Source organism: Parasteatoda tepidariorum, chromosome 8 (assembly GCF_043381705.1).
Source record: "Parasteatoda tepidariorum isolate YZ-2023 chromosome 8, CAS_Ptep_4.0, whole genome shotgun sequence".
Classification (NCBI taxonomy): Eukaryota; Metazoa; Arthropoda; class Arachnida; order Araneae; family Theridiidae; genus Parasteatoda; species Parasteatoda tepidariorum.
This window is the reverse complement of record NC_092211.1, coordinates 79343590-79367833: the sequence shown is the minus strand read 5'-3', so window position 1 is coordinate 79367833 and position 24244 is coordinate 79343590. Positions and strand designations below refer to the sequence as shown.

The following is a 24244-nucleotide window of genomic DNA, read 5'->3' as shown; positions in this document are numbered from 1 at the left end:
CATTAGTAAGATATGTATTTATTTGCTAATTATTCAGTAATACAGCGAAAAAGGGATGTATCATTGCGTCATTTGCTCTAGGGAGAGAAAAAAATGTCGTGATGAGCAAATGGTGGTTACAGATGTCTGCATTATTAATGGAAAAACTGTGACAAATGCAATAATATTCGATTTTGCACGTACGGCTGACTCTCAGCTTCAAATGGAAGTCATAAAAAATTGAAAACAAAATATGTTTCTGAACACGGTCTTCAAATTAAAAGTGCGGCGGCAACGTACTGATAAATAAATGAGGAATTTTTTGGTCATTGAAATATTCAGTACACTTGGCTGAAGATTGATGCTTTCCTGTTACTCTCCGTTGTTTAAAAAGTTAATAAATTGAAAGTAAATAATGTAACGTAAAATCTGATTGTGATAAACAATGTTAATTTATTATCTTAATTGAAAACGTCTGAGGCATAAAACAACCATACTTACTACTTTATAAAAATATATGTTTTAGTGCCTTTTATTTTTAAGAGCATAATTTACATAAAATGTTTGTTGGATTGCCACAATACTTTAATATCATAAATGTTTCATTCTGTCAGTCAAATTTTTTTTATTTAAATCATAATAGCTACTATTAAAAAAAAAGTGTGTTCCGTGATTGGACACAAAATATTATTTATAGTTGTATCCAAAAGAGACAAACAAATAAAAATCAATTCGATTTTTACGTAAAAGAAAATATTCATCAACATTATTTAAATAGTACCAACAACAACATAATTAAATAAAAATAATAAATTAATATAATTGAACAATGATTATGAGTTATTATAATAATTATGAGTGTTTATAAGTATTTCCTTTCAGTCGAATTTTAAGATATACTGAAATAAAAGTTAAGAATATTGCAAAAATTACAAATAAACCATTATAACTTTTAAAGAGGACAGTTTAGGTTCAAAGCGCTATTTATAAATAAATTTAATTAAACAAACGATTATGTAAAATCATTATCAAGAGGACAACTATAGATAATAACCTAGCTCATTGAAAAACACATTTAAATGCGTAAAAACGGAATCAAATATATTCTTTTGAGGTGTACTAAATTCCACCTTCATGAACCCGTACAATCCCATCCGATAAAACAGGTGTCTCTAATCGATTAACATAAAATGTTATGAACTCTCCGGAATTGTTCAAGACTTTCTCGGCAGTAAAAGTGGGGACAATGCAATCTAAAATAAAGCGGGAACCTTTCTTTTTTCTGTGTCCTTCTTCCAGGTAATAATCTTCCATTCAGACGATGAAATAAAGACGCAAGTCTTGTCATTATTCAAATGATGCCCAGAGATTCTTCTGTTTGTAATTTTACAACCATCAGCATCCACAAATCGGCTGAGGAGCGGTTTGATTGTGAATTTTTATTGCGGCCGGACGCTTTCTTAAAGGAAAAAGCGAACCTTTTTTTTTTTCATTTCATTCCGCCCACCCAGAATATTCTTTACATTTTTCATTTCGGAGGTACGAAACTCGTAAATCTCAAAAGTTTTCTTCTTTGGAATGGCCTTGGGTACATTGCGTGCATTTCATTTATTACCCTGCAAAAGAAGAAGAAATTTTGTGATTCCCATTTCGCCCAGGAAATGAGAAAGGCCAATATGAATTGGAACTGGACACTTAGATTGTTAGGTCTCGATGAAACGAGGTTTATAGTTATCGCTTTAGAAAATTTATTCCGAATGCTATATTTTTCTGGAGTAAGTTCACTAAGAGAGAGATTTTTTTTATTATTTAAGAATCATAGCGGACTATTAAGGAGTACTTTAAAATCTTCAGTCTCAACTTTATTACAGCAATTTTGACTGAAAAAATTGTTGCCTAAAACCATTCTGCATTGTTTAAACTAGATCTTGAACCGGTAAAATTTTTGAAATATGATCATTACACAATTAAAAGTTAGGATAAACAATAATTTTCTTTCTAAATGCTTCTAGTGGAGCATAAATGAGATAAAAAAGTGAAAAATTGAAACATTGATAATTTAAAAATTATTAAATAAAATCGAAGTCTAAATAATCTTTATATATTTTACCAATATATTGTTATATAATGAAAGAATGAATAAATATATTTCTACAAAATTACGCAGATAAAAATTAAATGTAGTAATTTTTATGGATAAAGTTATGAATAAACTTAACTATTTTAAGTGTCAAAATGAACTATATAAAACATCATACAAAAACTAAAAGTTACAAAACGATGTAATAAATTGTATTATAGCTAATACTGCTTTCAGAGTCAACACATTAATTACTAAACATAGAAAAATCTATAATAAACTGAAATTCCGATTAGGTAATTAAGGAAAATAACCGGAAGGGACAGCTGTAATATTTGTGACACAATGCACACACTATTTATCTCAAAATAAAGGGAACTTATTAAGTTCCCTTTTTTTTATCTTCTTTAAAACATTATAATGAGTACTTTCAGGAAGATAACACAATAGTTTGATATTTTTTTTCTTCTATTTACTCCTTTAACTTTTTTTACTCATGCTAATAAAAGATAGAACCGTTTTAGTCCTATTTATGTTTGCCATACATCTACTTTGGTTGTTCTTGTGGCAATAAATGTTATGGATAAACTTATCTATTTCTAATATTTTATTTAAACTGAACTGTACAAGACATTATGGATAAACTGGTGAATTTTCAATCAGAAGAATTTTCTCTATAATTTTCCCCAGTTTACGGACATGTTTGTTTTTAGTCAAAATAAATATAAATTTGCTTCGGTTATTGATAGTTTATAGCAAAAACAACTATAAACAACAAAAATTTTAAAATGCGTTTATATTTATTTAAAACATACAAAATTGAGGAAATAATCACGAGAAAAAAATGTTGGGAAAACATAACAATTTAAAAATATGTTTAATTCAGTTTTAATTACTGAAGGGGTTATAGTTAGTATTACTAAGGGATATTTTGACGTGGTAGAAAAGGTTATATGTCTATCATTATCATATGCGTGATAGTTATATAATAAACAGAGATTTCATAACATGCAGACTCAAAAGACTGAAACAGATTAGTTAGCAACTTTATATAAATAATACATAGCGCTTCCAAAGTTTCTTTTTTAGTTAGTAATTTAAAGAATCACACGTCACCCTACTTTACAGTTATGATATAGATACATAGTTAACTAATTCCTTGCAAAAACGGATCCAACCATTTTTAAATTATTTATTTTTCTTCTAATCCACAACACAAATAAATATTTAATTTCTGTACTTAGGCCCATGCAGTTAGACTGTAATCAAAAGAAAAAATATATATGCTGGACGTTATACTCATGCAAACAGAACACGCAGAAGTGAAAATGACAGGCCTATGAATCACCAGTCATCCTTCTTCGGTGAGTCAAAGTTCCATCAAATAAATAGAAATAAGCAAAAAAAGAATGGAGAAAAAGAACAGATTCTCAGCTGTATTGGAACCAGGACCCATTGCAGAACATCATCCAGACAAAAAAGAGAGGCAGAAGTTTCTCCCAAACAAAAGACGAAGAGACTTGGATTTATTTAGGCGCCATGAATTATTTATAAGTCCAGGTTTTGTTCCATTTAGGTTGCCGGTTTTTCTCCCTTTCTTCTCTAAAACTCCTTTTCCGTTGTTAAGAAAAACACTCCGGCGATCCGTGGAAACGCTCCGGAAGTGAGCAAATGGATCCTGGAGATCATGTTCAAAGGTACAATCTGGTTGCTGACATGCGATAGCTAGGGTCGATAGCGTTTGTTGATGTTCACCAAATACAGTACCTGTCGAATGCTTTTCAGATTTATTTTTATTTATTTTTTTTTTTTTTTTGTGTGTTGCTTACCGTTTCGGAGCTTTTTTTTATTGAATTTTGCGAAAATGTTTGCTGAGCAAACTTCAGCTCTGTGAGGAAATTCACGTTGATTGATTTCGAGATTCTGGCAAATATAAAAATAAAAAAAAAAATGTGAAGAAAAGGCCTACAATGTAAGTTGTGACAACTTCTGCGTCAGACACGAAAATTGGATTTATGATTGCATCTATTGGAAATGTCAAAAAACGGGATGAAAAATATTAACTTAGGTAAACGAATGCGTAAAGGGAATTTTATTTGAAGAAGAGTTCTGTTGCATTAAAAATGGCAGGCATAGCATTCTAAGTTTATAAAATTTTTCTAAAATGTACATTCAGAAACGAATTTCTATTGACAAGTTACCGATAATTAAAATGAGACTATCCCACTGTACAGACTATGTATTATACCGCAAATATTTCCTTAAAGAATATTTTCTTAAAGAAATATTTTCTTAAAATAAATTATAAAAATGACTAGAAGTTATATCAAAAATTCATAGCAAAGTAAATTTAAATTTATTATGCAATGATTTAATAAAAAATAACAATAACATAAGTTGATAATTTAGAAACATTTAAGTTCACTTTTTTTCGAAAGAAACAATTTTAAATATATTTTCAGAATGAAAGCAAATTTCGTAACTGTAAAATGTTTATGTTTCTGTGAAATTATTATAAAAATGTAATAATCTTCTAAAGAAAAAAAAAACAAATTAATGTTAAAGAGATTAGCAATTTTCTATACAATACGGCATGTCAAAAGGATTTATCATTTAACTGTATTATTTGAAATGGCTTTATTGCTTAATACCTAGACAATATAAAATTGAAAGATATTATAATACCCATATTGTTATTTAAAATCTCTCATTGATTCAGAACTCATTTGCATTTTAATTTGATAATAAATTGCATTTCTATCTTTTTTTTAAATACAACAAACTGCTTTCTTGATGGTTTAATAAGGAGTTTAAATCCATTAAATATATTTAAAAAAAGTAAGTATTATTTACGTGTTCTGAAAAAGAATATATTATTCAGGTAAAATGGTAATTCAATTAATAAAGTATTATGTATCTGAATAAATATTTTAAATCTTAATCTTATATAAAGTGTTTTATACCGTAATATCGAGCTGAATTTTCAAAATTTTACTTTGTATGTAAAAGCAATTTTAACGAAGCATTTTTGGTATTTTTTCTTTTAGTAAGCGTTAAATCAAATATCGAAATTTAAAATCTCTTAAAATGATCGTACTTTTTTTAGAATTTTACTTAATTGTAAGGAAACTTTATTATAAAGGATTCCGTAATGAGGAAACTTTCTTTGCTATTTTATAACGATGAATAGGATTATCATAACTTGATCTCTTAATCACAAAAGAACTAAAAGTCTAATTAATAAATAATTCTTATTATTACATTTCAGCTTATTTATTTCAATTTTAAGCAAATTAATCATATTTGAAAACTTAATAAATTAGGTTACTATAATATATAATTAACAGGTTTTTAGAGTTGTATTTAATTCCTTTTTTAAACTTATTTCTCTGCAATTATTATAATTGATCTAATGATCAATAATGAAATATTTATAGTGAGATCTAAATACTTGTAGATGTATGCTTCAACTCTACTTATACAAATTTGATTGAAAAAATTAAACCTTTTTTCAAACTTAAAGCTCGCCTCAATGTAGAATTATAAAAAAATCACAGAGCAATTAGGGCAGAATAAAGTTTATAAAACATTGAAATAAAGGAAATAAAATCAATATTTTTTTCATGTTTAAATTAAAGCAATAATTAGCTCATGGTTAGATTATTATTCTATATTTGCATAAAACTCAATGTAATAGAAACAGAATTCAACTCGATGTTACAAATCATAGAGAGATCAAATTTCTACATTCTAACGAATTTCCTCACAATTTTTGAAAATTTACGACACTAAATTAAAATTGCTGTTTTCTGAATCATCATAAAGTAGTGAGCATTTAAAGTAATAAAAACTGCCAGAATTAAAAAAAAACTCATTAAAGCAGCACACCTAACCGCAAAATTATATTGATAAGGACTTAATATTTGATTTATTTACATATATACTACATGTAAATAAATCATAGTAATGAATATACATTGCAGTGAGCAATGAATATTTTAAGTAGTAAAATATTTTTATTAAATTCAAAATAATACTAATAAAATTCAACTTAATATCAATGAGAGATAAAATTTCGATATAACGAATTTTTTCGCATTTTTTAAACTTTCGAGACTTACATTAACAGAATAATTTCTAACGCTAAAATAATAATGCATATTTTTTTTTAAAGTCCTCACAACGCAATGGGTATTTTCAGTAATAAAAAGTGTCACAAATCAAAACAAGATCAATTGAAGTAAGACACTTAATCGCGACATTATATTGATATTCACATAATATTTGATTTATTTACAAATAAACTAGGTTAACGCAAGATTTTATAATAGACAGAAAAGATAAAAACAAATTTAAAGCAAACCATAAAAATTATAACTATTTGGATGCAAAGAACTCAAAGAATAGCGCTGTAACAATTGCTTTCCGCTTTGCTCAGTTCACTGCTTTTTCCGTTTATATGGTATTCCACAGAGTAAAGATAAAGAAGAAAATAAATAAAATATAAAAGATTTAATTTTGGTGACACATGAAGTGTGTTTCCTTTTTGGACAATGAAAAGCCGACGGTAACTGACTACAGCCTTACAATAGTTTATATATCGTCACACATGAAAGACATTTATTGCTTAGTATAGCTATATAACAGCTATTCTAGTCTAAGTTTTTGCAGAAAATAAATGATTACGTGACTTCAACGATACTTTTATTTATTTTGTGAATATTATATTGCAATACTTATACATGCAATTGTCAATCAACGGAACAATTTGATTTTTCTTTAATTTTTTAATTAGTTTTCCATATTTAAATGCATTCAGTCAGTATTTCTAGTGAAGCGTTTTTGATACTACTCTGTGGTTTGATTTTAGGATTATTTTATTGCAAACCATATTCATAGACCGGACACAAAATAATATTATTTATAAAATAATGTGAGTCCTTGGAATTTTTAAACATTGCAAGTTTTTAGGTTTTTTAGAAAGATTATAATTCAAGCTTTCAGAAATAACGCCTACTGTATTCGAGAAATATGCACTAGTATATTGTTTATTATGAGCAAGCATGTATTACCATATAGTACCAGAAAAAAGTTTAAGACTTTTCCGTTTCTTTGTGACAATGCGTAGTAAAATTTCCAATTTTCGATACAAATAGTATATTTCGCTAGTGTAACATTTCCTTTAAAGTCTATCAAAAAATAGTTACAGATATACATAAAGACGTTGGGTCAATTTAGTAAATACGATAATAATTCATATTAACTTGAGTTATTGTTAAAATATATTGAAAGTTCATTAAGGAACCTACAAATTTTATTTAAATTCAACAATACGAAGCTCGTACAATTTTTTGTGAATAAATTATCACGCTTTTTGAACTTTTTGGTTATAAACTTAGATACGTTTGTTTGGCACAGATTTAAAATACTATATTGTCTATACTTTTCTACATCTATACTTTTTGCAAAATCTCTGCCTAAATTTTATATTAAAATCAAAAATTCATCTTATTCTTAACTATTTTTCAGCCCTAAAGATCTAGCAAACTTGAAGTCTGTTATAAATTGAACATTATTATTAAGTTTTAGTTATTGTAGAATTATAACTAAACTGAACAAGATTTTTCTTAAGGAATATTGACACTATCAGGGAATACTTTGTAACTGTACAAAGTTTCAGTGTATGGATTTAAATTATAACAACAAAGAAAAAATCTAGCTGCATGCTCAGGAAATTTGGAAGCAAGAGGGATTATTCTTGCTTTCTTAAAATATGTCACTACCGTTTAAAAGTAAGTACTATTAATGCTGTATAAAAAGATAAAGTTATTAGAGTAATTTGCAAATAATAGTGAATTCAGTTTGCACACTTGGGATTCTTTTTCAACTTTAAATTGTTGGAAATCATAAAATGCTGCGAATAGTTAAAATTAAAACAAATACAACACTGTAGTTTACACTGTGTCTACTACTTTTTAATTAAATTAATACTGGATTTAAAATATTTGGAAGTAAATTAATGCGAGTTCAGATGTTCATTTTTGAATTATTTAAATTTTTATTTGATAGTTTTGTTGGTTGATATCTGAATTATTTAAAGCTTTAAAAATATATATTAAACTATAAATAATTTAATAAGAAATTCAAACTTACCTTAGGCCATTAACGAAGAATTTCTCAGTTATGTAATCTTTGCAGTTAGAATTTTCAAAGGCTAAATAAAACTTGTATTCTTTGTCAAGCATCCTAAAGCATTTATGGGTTAGAGTTCTTGGACATTTTTTGTTCCCACAAGATCCATAGATATCTACATCAATGTGCTGTCCAAGCTCTTTAGCATATTCTAATCTTTTATTCTTTGCATTGCAGTTCGAAACAAACCAAGCAACTGTCTTCGATTTATTAGCCGCGTAATTGCGATTTTCTTCGACCGCGTACTTCTTTTGACCAGAAACAAATTTAATGCTGGAGTTATAGGGGACAAACTTTTCGTAAGGTGCCACGAGATCTGAATCATGCCTGTAAGTTGCTGTCCAGTTGAAGACATTCTTGAGATTCTTAAAAGCCTGTGTGTGAAGAGGACACTCGAGCAAGAACAAAATCCACACTTGGTGCGGTTTTCGCTTGTAAAACGGCCATAAAAAGCGGTCTTTGAAAAAAAGTGCATCGGCTTGCTCTGCATCCTTTAAAGATGTTGTCAGCTCGCAAGTATTAACAGGGCATTTATCTCGTAAGAATACATTTCTTCCCAATGGCAAGTCATTCCATCCTCCCTTACCAAAATATAATAAAATTTTTTTGAGCTTTGGTTTCTGAATAGATGAAGATGATGCTGTTAATGGCAAAGCTGCAGAAAAGTTCCAACTGGAAGTATAATTTGGCGGCACGTACATAAGCTGCTCTACAATGCGGTCGCCAGAATCCTGTTCTGGCCATAGCAAAGGTTTAGCATTCATTGAAATCGGCTGTGGTCTCACACCACCACCTTTCATAAACCAGAGTTTTACAATAGTTTGATTCTGTCCAGCAACAGATTGGAGTGGTCCAGCCATAATATTGTCTCGTCTTTCAATTTGGTGGTGATTGGGTGCGTCAACATGCCGATAGAAAAGTTTTTTATAATCTGTTGTCTTTTGAGTCCTAGTTGTTATTAGGTCTGATGTTTGGTGGACCCAAGGCGGTGGAGGATTCTCAAACTTTGGTCTACGCCTAACACCGGTTTCGAAAACATTTGAGAAGAAATCATGCTCTGATTTTGGAGGAAACAATAATGCCTGCTGAGAGCTTGAAGTCAAGTTTAGAATAAGGAATGTGGATGATATGACGATGATAATGGTTAATAATAATCGTCTTATGCGTAGTCGAGGCATGATTTAGAGATGAATTTATAAATCATGAAAATAGATCTTCATATGATATATACATGTATAGAAATTTTTCGTATCATTTTGCTGTTGAGTTTTCTTACATTTTTACCGTTTCTTAAATTCTTTGGTTTATTCTACATGGCAAACATTTGAACATCCATCTAAAAAAAGAGAAACAAAATAATTAATATTCAAAAACAAAGGGTCTCAACATTAGTATTATTGCAGTCAAATTATCATGAATGGTCACAAATATTAGAATAATTTCTATTTTTTGATATGTTCTACTGCCACAATGATTAAAAGTTCAAGCTCTCCAATTCTTCAGACCATTGCGTGTGCCACCATCTCAAAAAAAGCATTTTTTTACTGTATTTCCATTTTTTTCTAAATATCTCCTTAAGTATTGAGGCAACAAAAAATATACAAATTGCCATTTTTCATTACATTAAATTATCTACAATTTGAGTTAAATGCAAAGTTATACTAACTGAGATTGAGTTTCATGAAATGTATGAAATTTAGTAGGTATTGTTCGATTTCAATTAAAAGGTAAACTATGCGATAAATTTTATCAGGATAATAATTGTAGTAAAAATGTTTATGTGAATATAGATTCTACATACAATATTTTCGAGCATTTTCAATGATGTTAATTATTCAAAAAAAAAAACATTAAGAATAATATATACATATTATACTACTCTATCTCGCAAAATATTACAGCTACAAGCTTTGTGATGATCTAACATTGTAGATAACTTAGTAAAAAACTGCAGCTTACATATTTTTTGTGACACCAATACTTTTGGGGATTATTAGAAAATAACTGGAAAAGGGCTGAAAATTCATTCGTTTTTATCCGAGATGGCGACGCATGTGGTGATTGGAAGAATCTGAAAACTTGGATTTTACATCTTTATACTAACCAATACAACACCTCACAAAAATCAGAACAACCCTAATTCAATTAACCATTCAAGAATTTTTGAGCCAATTTGACTGGAGTATATGACGTGTTGCAAACTACAGAAAAAGCAACAATCAAAAATCCAATTTAATCCTCTAATGTTATTTTATTTCTTCACCATATAAAAATGTTTTATAGACATGATCTGTATACTTAAGTGTGCATATAATGGATAAAGTTTGAAGCGTCCCGCAGTGGACTGATCGTTAAGACACGGTTCCCAGCAGATCACCGAAGTNATTCGTTTTTTTTTTTTTTTTTTTTTCAAAATGGGGACGCATGTGGTGGTTGGAAGAATTAGAAAACTTGGATTTTACATCTATGTATACTAACCAATACAACACGTCACAAAAATCAGAACTATCCTAATTCTATTAACCGTTTAAGAATTTTTGAGCCAATTTGACTGAAGTATATGACGTGTTGCAAACTGCAGAAAAAGAAAGAATTAAAAATACAAATTAATCGTCTAATGTTATTTTATTTGCTCACCTTATAAAAATTTTTTACAGACGTGATCTGTATACCTAAGTGTGCATATAATGGATAAGGTTTGAAGCCAGCTAAAAGCTTGAAAGATTATGAATTAAAAACGCTAAAATGACAAAATTTAGGTATTCATGGCAAAAATGAGATTTATTTTATAACAAATTTAAAGCGCAACGCATTAAATAAAATTATAAATTATATTCACAATCTTGTGCTGCCTTTTGCCTCTCATTTATTCACAATATTTCAAACTTATAAGGATATAAATATATTCACAATATTAATGTTAAAATTTCCGTAAAATGTTTCATTTAGTGATTAAAATTACCCAATTTAATTAAATAATTATATCTGGTGCCTTTTAAAAACCGGCTAATGAATAGTTCTTTTATTCCGAAATAACTAAGGGATAAAATGACACTACAATACCTTACAACGCTGAGTTAATCGAAAATTTCAAATTACTTCTTTGCTCCCACGAGACAACTTGTAAAAGGCTTAAACAAAACCGAAAACAAAAGGGTTAGTATTTCCCCCGTTCCGTTAAAGAATGTCTGGGTATTTTTAAGAAGCAAAGAATATTTGTGAATAACAATTCCCCGGAAACTGCTAATGTTAAATACTTGTTTCTCTTGCCAGTTACGTGTTGGGTTCACTAATTACATAATCGAAATCATTGTTTTGGGTTGATTAGTTTTCTACCGATTTTTGTTTCTTTTGAGTTACCGAAAAGACCGGCATTTGAATACGGGTTTTGAACTTGCGTCTTCATAAAAGGAAAACTGTATCAAGCTATATATAATGAAGCACGTTTTAATTATAAATTTTGTAAGGGATGTTTTTAATTTATATTTAAATAATACTGTTCTTGAACAACAATGGTGTGGCTTACTGATACAATATTTTGTCACAAACTATGTTACTTATTTGCTCTGCATGTTTGTTTTTGTTTCATAAGAATTCTTATTACCATTCAATACGGTAGTCAAACTAGAATCTTCTTCTTCGCGTATAAATGTGAATATTTCATTAAAATAAGGTTTTGAAAATGTGCAAATTTTATTAAAGTAATGTTTATATAATGTTTCATTAAAGGTTGAAATTTAAATAACAAATGTTTGATATGAAATAAACAAAGTTAAAGAATTTTTTGATATTATCATATACTGATATAGTATTTATTTTATCGAAACCAAACGAAAAATATGAGAACCAGATTTTTTTTAAAATCAGAAATGTCATTAACATACAGTTTGGTAATTTTACCCGAATTTTTCCCCCCATGTGTCAAAAAAATTTTGAACACTGTAGAACCATTGAGAGTGTAATAAAGAAAAGTTATTTTCTTGCAATTTATTTCTGAGCAGAGGGTTTTAAGCGTTTAGACGACTGTGCACTTCATGTCTATATAGATATAAAATATCTTAAAGTTTCTGAGCAGAAATAAGTTTTCAAAAGAATTTGAGGTCATCCTAAACACATAGATTGAAACCGAACCCTCTCATCTAGAAGTTCTCAAAATACTTCTTTTCAGGGAAAAAAGAAAAGGTTAAAAAACTTTGAGCAGGAGAAGAAGAAAAAAAGATGGAAACCATAAACTTCAATATCTAAACTGCTTTCTCTCTTGCGACGGTAGACCGAGATTGACAAACTTGAAATAGAGAAAAAAAGGGTAAGCTATACATTTTAGGCTATAAAAAGAATCGATCTATTTCAGAAGCAACTATACATTTACAGTAAAGAAATTTTATTCTATACTTTCCTCTAGCAGAATCATTCAGCAACACATTAGTTTGATAGATTCAATTTCCTAAATAAGATTTTCACCCATAAAAGGGACATTCCGCTTCAGAGCCCTGAATTTTTTTAATGACATTTTTTTTTTATTAACTCAACCAATACTAACTATTTGATCGAAAACTTTGCACGTAGTGTAACTATGTAAGTATGGAATCTTTTATGATGGTGTCTGGGGAATTCTATTTTCTATTTGAGAATTTTTAAACATAGTTTAAATTATTAAATATTGAAGTAACTGGTTGGGAGTAGTATACATAGAAAAGACCAATAACCCATTAATCTATTCAAAATGCCTCATAATCTATCCAAGGGAATTTATATATTTGGCTTACTCTTTACATTTTACCACTTACAGATTTATAAATCCAACAGTACAATTTATACTAATTATAAATTTTTTAAATATTTCTGAAAATTATAATTCCATTCAACTATTTTTTTTTTAAATTTCATATAGTTTACGGAAATTTTTTAGCAAGATTTTTAACTGTATAATGACAAACAAAATCTTTAAAGCTCAATTAAAAAAGAAATGCTTAAACTATGTCTTAAAAATAGTTAAATCACACAGTACAATAGTTAACCAACCTATCTGTAATAATAAAATAAAGCATTCGTGTGACGGTCTATCTGTGTTTATCTCTCTCTATCTCTTTAAATCCTGAATAGTTTGTTCTTCCGTCGTTCTAAAATTTGGACAGTGGGTGAAAGGGCCCTCGATCTTTAATTCGTCCGAAATTTTTCATTAGATTGTTTGGGAGAAACATGTCAAAAATGGAATTTTCTGATTGGTTTTGCATTATAACCATTCTTTTCAACAAAACTATAGATAGTTCTATTTTATTTTTCAAGGAAGGTAAAATCATTGATTTTGTTAGTTTATACATATTACTCTTCTGATTTGAAAGATGAGTTTATTGCTCGGTTTTTTTAATAAATAATTATGTGATATTAGCTATATCAGATAAGCCCAATGATCAACGTAAGCATGGTAGCATACGCGGACTACATCGCAATTTTTTATTCAAAATTTATTTGATACTGAGTGTATATTTTGTTTATAGTTGAATGAAAAATAATAATTGAAGTTAAAAAAAAGTTATTTACTTAAAACAAATTGCCAGGCAAATGATACTAATTCATTAAAAAGAAATTTAAGAAATCTTCATTCTATGATTGACGCCAATGATGCTTAATTAATTTTTGATCGCCTTCCAAGGAGATGAACCGGGTTCGAATCCCGGTTCGATTCCGATGGCTGATCGATACGAATTCAGCATTCCGGCTTGCCCCGACCACAATGTTGACGTAAAATACCATCAGTGGTAGATGGATCATGAGTTAGAGTCCCCTCGCCATCAGGCTAACTGTAGGTGGTTTTCGTGGTTTTTCTCTCCATATAATGCAAATGAGGGTTAGTTCCCTCAATAAGTCATCCACGAAGGCAGATTTCTCCCAATACTTGATTCAGGATTTTCTTGTCTTTTGGATTGGGTTCAAAATTATAAGGCTACGTAGTTAAACATTAGTAGTCGTAAACTTAAAATTGGGTCGGCTGTTAAACGATGGTTATAAAATAAAATCGACACTAAATAAATTAATAAGTAAACTATGTACAAAATGCATAGTACTAAATTTTTAAAAAATGGCACTAATTTGCTTAAAAACATAAAAAAAGCATGATACTATGCTGTTGTTTCTAATCCCCAAGAGGTCCATCCCAATTAGACCAGTTCCATAAGTCCTAAAATGTCCAGGAAGTCTAAAAACAGATGAGGGTTTGAAAAAACCTCGTCGATCTTAAAATCGATACAGTTTAGAATATGCTCAGGCAAAGCCTGAGCAGTCCTACATTTAGTGCCAAGTCCAAAAGTCTTTTGCCCCTGAACATACGAGAGACACCCTAAGTGACCACTTGCAAAGCGAGACAAACAAGTCTGCTGGCTTCTAGGTCCCTCAAAAAGCAAGGCACTTCCAGGTCGTCTTCTGAAATACCAACTATGCGGAGGAGGAACCCTCCAGAGGTCCATAAACATTTTTTTGCACTCTGAAAAGACCTCGTTGAAAGTGGAAGGTAGATCTGGCTGTAAAGGTTCCAAAGAAGCATCTTTAGCCAGTGAGTCCGCCATCTCGTTACCTTTGATTCCAACGTGTAATGGAATCCATTGGAAGTGTACTCCAAAGTCCGCAGAGAGCCTGAAGAGCATTCCCAAAATTGAAGCCGCAGCCCTGTCTCCAACATTCATCCAGTTGCTAAGGTGTTGGATTGAAGATTTGCAATCTGTCAGTATCCATATATGCTTAAAGTCAGGCTCAGCAATATTCTCAACAAGTCTTAGGCCATTTTCAATCGCAATAAGCTGAGATCTGAAAACTGAGCAAAATTCAGAATTTCTAAATTTGAGACTCAATGTGTACGTGGGTGTTTCAATAAAAAACCCACTACCTGAATGACCTTCGTCGCTCTTGCTGCCATCTGTGTATAGTTGTAAAGCATCTGATGGTATTTGGCTAATAGTTTCAAGAGCCATTTGTCTCATAAATTCTGGGTTGTCTTTACTTTTATGGGCCGGGTACAACAGCTCCGTATGGAAATGGATACCAGAAAAATCAGTAACAGGGCTAAAACATGACCTCAAGGAATGAGGCTCAATTCGGCAGGGATATTGCAAGTCTAGAAGATGAATTGAAACAGCCAAAGAGAAGGGACTGTTTCTCTTCAGTCTATGGTTATTTTTCCAATTTTTGAGATAGCAAGAGGTTCTGTTCTGGTCACCAAAACTAATGAGCTTATTGTAGTATTTCTTGAGACTGGAGTTCCTTCTCATGTATAACGGCTGGAGGTCAGATTCAAACAGAACAATTTTATCTGGACAGCTTCGCCTCAAACCTGTAATAATTTTTGCAGCACTAATTTGAACTCTTTCCAATATATTCAGGTTTGTCTCTGAAGCACAGGAATAAATAGGTGCCCCATATTCCAGTATGGGTCTAATAAGTGCAGTGTATGTTCATTTCAAAGTCGTAGCATCTGCTCCCCAGTCTTGCCCAGAAATATATTTTAGGATACTTAACCTCTTTCTACACCTCGATTCCAGCAGTTCGATGTGCTTATTGCCAAGAATCTCCTGAATCTCATGATACTATTATTGACGCTAGTTATATTTAATTAACTTAGGTAAAAGGTACTTAGTGAAATAAAAAAAATCTATGAACTAACAATCAAAATTAATGAAGAAAAGTTACTTATTCGTTTAGGGTTATCTTAAAGTATTGGTATATTATTATTGACGCCAATGGTGCTTAATTTATTTCGGTAGTAGATACTATTATTACTATCATTATGGTAATTAGTGCAGTTTTAATCAGTACCAAATACACAAATATAGGTAAAAAGTGTTATAGTTGCATGTTTAGAATCTATTAAAACTGCATCAATATTTTGCAGTTTAAATAACGATGCTGTGAAATTAGTTTTTACTCCCTTCGAAAGGAATGAGTATCAGAGAAAATTGTGGGATTGTGGTAAATTTTGACAATCATGAGTTGGCCTCGAGCAACAACAGCATTATACCAAATGTTATACCAAAATTATTATATCCAGGATTATCATTTAAGTTATTATTTTAAAAGAATATCATCAAATTTATTAATTGATTCCTTTTTATACCTTTTAGATTTTCATTTTGGTAAGTAAAAAGTTGGTCTAGAGCAATAAATGATTACGCTGCATTAAAGTTTTAGGTTTCATTTATAAAAGTCACTGTTGTTTTTATGTGGTACATCGACACCAAGCGTGTTTATTATCAAACATTATCAAATAGAATTGGTATTCTAGTCTAAAATTCCATGGAGAAATAGACTTACACACTTCCTAATGATGAAAAGTTTACAAATTTTAAAACGAAACTACATCATGGACAATAAATACAATTTTTTTTTAAATAATGAAGAAATAAACAAAACATTTTTTCTCACAAACAGCTCCCTATTGGTACATTTTCACTCGACTGGTAACACGGACGTCCACTCAATTGGTAAATTTGAAAAATGTTCATACTTTTTATGAATTTTAAATGATATAGCATCGATAAAACTATCCTCTTTTACTATAATGTATACTTACCGAGTTAAAAGCCTTAAATGAGAAACTTTCTTAGTTAGGGAACATGTTTACTTCCATTTTTATAATTTATACAATTAGCAAGAAAATTCAAAAATGTTAAATGCCTATTTATCACAATTATAAGCAAATTAGGTTGAAGCTTATTATAATGTTTTACTTTCGATTTATTTTCTGGAATGTAATAATGAAAGAATCTGGAAACGGTCACTCGAGAAATACACACCGGATCGGAAAATTTAAAATTGTCACATTCAATATATTCTTAAAAGCTATTCAATGATGACTAACTTGATCTCTTATCCTCACTTTCTGGAGGTCAGGTGGGGCAACTTTGAACTTATTGCACTTTTTTTTTAATTAAGGATTTGGATTCTCCAGAAAATAGTAATTCTATTTGAGTGTAGGTTTATACATTTTGCTTCACAGATAGCGCTGTAACAGAGGAAAATCAAATATGTTTACAGGCTGTTTAAAATGGCGAATCTCGAGCCCATCAGCTAAAAAGAGCAACTATAATAAAAACACGTTTAAAATATTTAACTGATTTTTTTAAAAAAAATTTTTAAGAAAAAGAATGAAACATTTTTATTTTTATTTATTTAATCTTTTGGGTCTCGAGAAACCACCACTTTAAACAGTCTGTAACCTATTTTAATTTTCTCGGTGCAACGCCCCATGAGAACACAAAATTTAGGCCACAAATAGAGTTACTTTTTCCCAAATCTGCAATAAAAAAATAGAAGCTCAGATTTAAGACTTTAAAGTAGCCCTCTCACCAACAGGTGGTGGGGTGAAAGATCGAGTATAGTATCATTGGATAGCTTTTAAAAACATATTGAATGTATCTAGTTTCGCTTTTCCGATCTGAAGTATATTTCTCCTGATATTTGAACATTTCTAAACATTTTTTTACATTCTGTATATTCCTTAAAAATATTATAAACGAGTTTAGGTACCTTTAATTTGCTACACGTAAATATTTGACATTATAAATAAACAAATTATAGCTATATTTAAATTTACAATCTCTTTTTTCAAAAAGCAAAAATCAGATAAATAATAACGAATAAATAAATATTACTTTATAGAAAAATTCGTCGATTACTGAAAATATTCTATACAATTATTTATTTTTAAATATTTATTAATATTTCTATGCCGATTATCATAACATAAAAAGAGAAACATTTCATGCTTTTCTATTTATATCAGTCCATTAGTTTTACTTACATATATGCAGGGTCGTGTATTCAGTGAGAAAATCTTTAAATTAGACTGCACATAAAAACGCTAATATTTCTTTTAAAAGTAAGTTTTCTGTTCCGTAATAAAAATAATCAGTTTTAAAAACCTTCAAGGAATTTAATCTTTACTATACAATTTTAATTTAAAAAATGGCAAAGCAGTGTGTCATTAGTTTCTACGTAGTAGTTTGTGTGTAACTAATGGTTTTCCTTACCTTTTTTCTGATCTTTTATTTAGCATTTTTTCATTCCATTGAATTATTTTTTGGTTTTGTTTGCTAAAAAATCTGTAGACATCCATTTTTTGTTGAGATATTTTGGAAACATTTTTATAGCTTTAATGACTTCCATTAAGGCCTGAGGTAAACTACTTAACATTAAAGAGTACATTTAAGAATATTCGTTTAAGATTTGTGATTAATATTTTATTTTTTACGTTACCAAAACATGTCTTGAAAATAGTTAAAATTGAAATCAAAGTACTACCACGTGGGCAAAGGCGTTTGCAACAGATAGGTGGTGAAAAAATTTGGTTGGTATATTGCTTAAAACTAAATAAGGATTGGAGAAGGGGTTACGAATTAAAATATTTAAATAGAATTGTGCAGCATATTTGGCTTAGTTACCATTAAAGTTTATAAGTTAGCACTGCCAGAAAGCCACCAAAGTTGGTTAGTATTGTTTACGAGTCCTGATAAAAGAGGAGGCATCAAACAAATACCGATTTTATTGATAAGAATAGAAATAATTAATGAAAAATTTAATCATAAAGAAAATTAGGGTGGCAGCAAAACAGAAAAATCAGGGAATTTATTACACTCAAAAAGTCTAAAAGAATAAATTCATATTTGAGGTTCCTAAATCTTCGATTTTTTTTTTCAAAAAATTTATCCCTTAATAAATTTTTTTTAAATTCTTTAACTTCAACTCGAATGGTAAGTATTTTGTATTATACGTTTTTTTTTGTTTAAAAATAAAGTTTAATGATAAGATTTATGTTAATAAAATCAAGAAAAGGAGATAAAGTAAGTCCATCAGGGAATTTTGCTTTTCTGAATGCTTCTGACCATTGCGAAGATGAAAAATCTTTTTATCGCATGAAAAATTTATAAATACACTCCGGTAAAAATAAAAGCAGAGATTAGCTTGGCTCACTTATTCGTATATAATTCAAGATATTGTGATAACACATCTTAATCCATTTTCCGTTCTTTTATTTAACAAGCATTAATAGATTTTTCACGAAGTTCGATGAACTGTTAGGATGTTTACTGCTTGTTTTCAACATAAGAAACAGTAAAACACCGTGAAATTATTTTAATTTATTATCGAACTGTTATCATGCATCAAAACTTTTTCCAAAAACTAGAATAATTTACGTACACATGAATTTGCGAAACGAGAATAAATTAGGTAAACAGTTTAGGTGAAAATATCAAAGCGTAGAACTTAATGGTAGAACTTAACTTTAATATTCCGTCATGATCGATTGAGGTGAAAGATGAACACATTTTCAACGTTAGATTATGGTAATAGTGATATTAGAGCTTAGTTAATAATATTCAGGTGAGTTAGTTAACGGGTTTAAATAGCAAAGATTTCCATAATGTAATTATTGTTTAGTTTATAATCGTCAGATAAGTTAGTAAATTGCTTCGAAGATGGCATTTTATTTATTAAAGTTGTTGTTTATAAAGAAAATAAACATTTATCACGTTTTTCAATTTCACTATTTCAGCCTTAGTATAAGGGGACTATGACTGAATTTTCAGATCCTTATAAATTAAATTTTTTTTCTTAAAAAACGTTTTCAGAAACATAAGCTCGTGACACTTTTTAAGTTAGGAAAACAAACTTTATTTTATTTTGCTAGTTAAATTATTTTTTTAAATGCTACCAACGTTTAGATATACAAATGCTAATTTAAAAAAGTTAATAATAATTTAGGTATTTGATAAACAAAATTTCAGACACACCACAAAAATCAAACTACAGTCGACATTTTTAGATCCCTCAAGCAATCAGAAGAAAACGTGAAAGATAAAGAAGCCACTGTTGCTTATGAAATATAATTATTACCAATCAATAAAGCTTCTATTAAACTACAGTAACCGTGAAATATTTACACTACAAAACTGAAATAGTAGACTAATAACATTTGCATTAATATAAATCATAAGTTTCAAGTGTATCAAAGTATGCTAACAATAAGAAATGAAAGTACTTCTTAAGGTCTAGTAAATTTAGTTTCATTAGGTGGCTGGGCCACCTCTTCAGAAATTCTGATGCCGTCTCCGCCAAAAAAGTTACTTTTTCCACAATTGAAGGGACGAGACGTAGGGGACGACAACCTACAAGATGGATAGATGACGTTGAAAAGGACCTCAAGCTATTGGGAGTCAACCGATGGCGGGAAAGATGGAGGCCAGATGGAGGAAAATCTGCGAGTCAGCCTTGGCCTGTGAAAGGCTGTTGCGCTTATGAAAAAGAAGAAGAAGTAAAAGTTTATGCCGGAATTTTTAATATGTTCCCTTTTCAGTTGAGAGGAAATGTTCTTTACTAGTTTGTATAATTGCTTTATAATTGAAAATCATACAAAAAAATTGTGGCAAAATTACTGTGACGTAAGGTAATGAAATTTCTGGTAATGAAAATCAAACTATACGGTATTTAAACGATTCATTTGGTAATTTTCCATTCTTATGTAACGGTTTACCGGGAAATCTAGTTTCTAAAATTGTAACACTTCCAACCACACATTTAATAACAAAATATGAAACTGAATAGTAAAATTAACCAAATTAATGGTTTTTATGCCCTTCTCTATGGTATCATAATAAAATTACCGAATTTTACCAATTTTACCAAATTTTATCGAGCATTATAAAAGCACATTTTATTATTTCATTTTACCAAAATCATTACAAAGTGTTTCAGTAAAATTTATCGAGCTTTTTGGTGTTTCAATAGAGACAGAAACACGGTAAATTCTACCATATTCCAGTAATTTTGACCATGCTTTTTTTCTCAGTGTATTTGTAATGTTTAATTCATTTGCATTTTATCAAGATGAAGAGCACGTTTGCACACACTAGAAACATACTCTTTTAGCATTCTAAATGTTGTAAACCGTTCAAATTTTAATTCATAAAATTAATTTATCTTACGTTTCTACAACATTTGAGATTAATACTATATTTGTTTCCTAATTAACGGAATAATAATTTTTTGATACCATTTTAATAACCATACAAAATCATAAATATTTTATTAAAATTAATACGATAATATGCATAGGGATTTAAATTCTGGCAAACTTTTATCAGTTAATAAATTCAAGTTTTGCACACTACTCTAAGGATTTTAATGTAACTATGAAGAAAATTACAATGAATAGATAAAGATTAAATACTTTTGCTTCAAAAAACTTTTCTTTAACAGCTGAAATTTAAAGTACTTTCATCACTCAGTTTAAGCATCTCTTGAGAACAATAGAAACTCTTCATGTTAATAGCTTAAAAGAATAGGTGCAATATTTTTACTTAATACACCTCGTTAAAATTTTTTAACTATTTAAGTACACTTGAGTTAAATTTTTAGAGAAAAAAAATCCTATTTCATTCTTTGAATTATTTTACTGAAAAATAGCATTAATGGTAAAGAATCTACTCATATCTTTTAATAAACTTATTTTTTTAAATAATGTATTTCTGAGAATTATTTTTACTTTGTCATAAAATTATTATTAAAATATTTATTTATGAGAAAATAATTACTATTTGCATTAAAGAAATATTATGATAATTTGAAGAATAATATATAGATCTGAAAAATTTAATTTTATGGTCATTAATTGAACTGACAAAATATATAGATAATAATAGTAGTTGTTATTTAATATTATTATTTGTGAAATTTCTTATGCATTTCTGAACTGACAAAACATCACTTTAAATATTTCATACCCTATCAGTTATCTTTAAAATACATGATCAAATGGAATTAGCAACAATATTATTCATAGACAGGTACTTTTTAATTTTTCTTTTAATTGTTAAAAGTGCTGCTGCTAAATATTTGAAAATATACAATTACTGCACATTTAAACAATCAAATAAATTATATACTGTACTTGAATAAAGCAAAGAAATGTTAACAAGGCAAATTAGGCTATAGAAATGGATTAACCATTGATAAAATGTACAGAATTGGACATATAATGCCTATTTTGGTACTTTTAAATAGAAACAGTAGCAAATTTTAGCATGGCTTTGTTAAGATTTTAATTTAATAGATATTAATATCACTATTTTTAAAAACATCCTCTGACGTGTGGGGTTTTGTATTAACAATATTTAATATCACAATAGCGCTAATGATTGAAAAATACTAAATTTTAAAATTCTTTATAGAAACCTATATGAAAAAAAGAAAAGACATACCTATGCTTATACAAAAGCAAAAGACATGCCCACATTTGTTAAATGGTCTACAAATCATGCATTTTGCAGTAACGTTAATAAAAAAGTATTCATGAGAAAAATTATAAAATTTTATATTAAATTATTTTTAATCGGAATCTTGTTTATTAGTGAAAGTCAAACATTAATTATAAACCAATTGCACCAACATAATCGAAAAAATATAATATGTACAGAGTACCATAAATTTTTTTAAAAAATGTTTTTGAAAAACATTTAAGTAACAAATAAATCTTAAAAGATTATTATTACACGATATAATCATGTTCTCTCCAACGAAGAAGATAAGAGAATAAAAACTCTCAAAATACCGTCAGTATATAAGGCTTCTTTAATTTCAGATGAATATAAAAAGCTAAAAACCAACTGATTTTTGTGAAAAAAGGATAAAGACAAAATATTTAAAAAAAAATATGAAAAATAAGAAGATAATCGGCCCCCATGAATTCAAAACTCATGCTTGAAAACAAAAACAAGGTATACCAAAAATTGAAAAATGTCTTCGAATTTCACTTCAAATGAAACTCTAAACTAAACTAAAAGGCATCAAAAATATGTGTTTTTTTATCAGATTAATAATTGTAGCTTATTTTGCGTTTTTCCAATGAAAATTTTTGAAGTTTTTGGTTCAATACTTTTTTCTTAAATTTTTGAAACAAATAATAAAATATACAAAGAGAAAAAGCTTTCAACAATGCTGCAGGAATATTTTTCATTCGTTGAACAATCGCTAAGTAAATCAACTCAATATTCTTCATTTACAAATAAAATCAATAAATTATGCATTTATACAATTTTGTTTACAAGCACAGCAATAACCAAATTTCCCAAACAATGTTTTTACTTATAAGATTAAAAAAAATAAAATGCTCACAAATTACACCCTATCTTTCGTTCAATTTTTCCATTTTTTTTAATTTTTTTAAAATTCTATAAGGAAACTGGAACTAGCAACCAAAAAGTAAAACTATTTTTTATATCTATATATTATATTTATACTTCCTAAATCATTTTATTCTTTTAATGTGCATATGTGAAAAGTCATACAAAGCAGCTAGATAAAAATTAAATGAGTGAGAAACCAATTCATCATCTTCATTAAAAATTGAGCTGAGTCAGCAAAATTTTCATTACTTAAAGAATTTCAAGTTGAGAAAAATATTCAAATGCCTAACAGCAATCAACCTAAAAGATGCTATGGAATCAATCACTGAATAGTTTTTCCATTCCTTCACAATTCTCCTAAATTCCTCGAGGCTCTTAAATGAAAGAGAATTTTCCTCCTCCATATATTTATATGGTTTGCTTTTATTTATACATTTTTTTAATGAGATTAAAATATTTTTCAGAAATAACACTTCAATAGTGAATAAAACTATAAAGATTGCTGTTCATATTATACAACAGCGGTACCCAAATGATGCTCCGCGGAACCCTAGGGGCTCCGTGGAGAAATGAAATGGGTTTCGCGAGTTAGTACTTTTTATAACCAGTGATGATTTCGTAAACCTCTGAGGGTCGCATTCATTTCATCGACAATCACTTCATCGACAGGCCATTCCATCGACACCACTTCATCGACAGGCCGTTTCATCGACTAGGTCATTTCGTCGACAGGCCGTTTCCTCGACAGGGTTGTTTCGTCGACAGGCCATTTCGTCGACAGGGTCATTTCGTCGACAAGTCATTTCGTCGACAGGGTCATTTC

The 24244-nt window shown here is 29.1% G+C and overlaps 1 protein-coding gene across 5 annotated transcripts in view; it reads right to left on the bottom strand.

Annotated features, from left to right (window-relative positions):
* Positions 1-24244, bottom strand: part of LOC107450737 (glycoprotein 3-alpha-L-fucosyltransferase A) — a 152850-nt gene that overhangs the window by 50711 nt on the left and 77895 nt on the right. For all 5 annotated transcript variants that reach the window (XM_016066612.3, XM_016066611.3, XM_071184267.1 and 2 more), the window contains one exon: positions 8213-9587. In XM_016066612.3, the coding sequence (XP_015922098.2) occupies positions 8213-9429 (1217 nt within the window). In that variant the 5' untranslated portion in view covers positions 9430-9587. The remainder of the gene's footprint in view (positions 1-8212; positions 9588-24244) is intronic.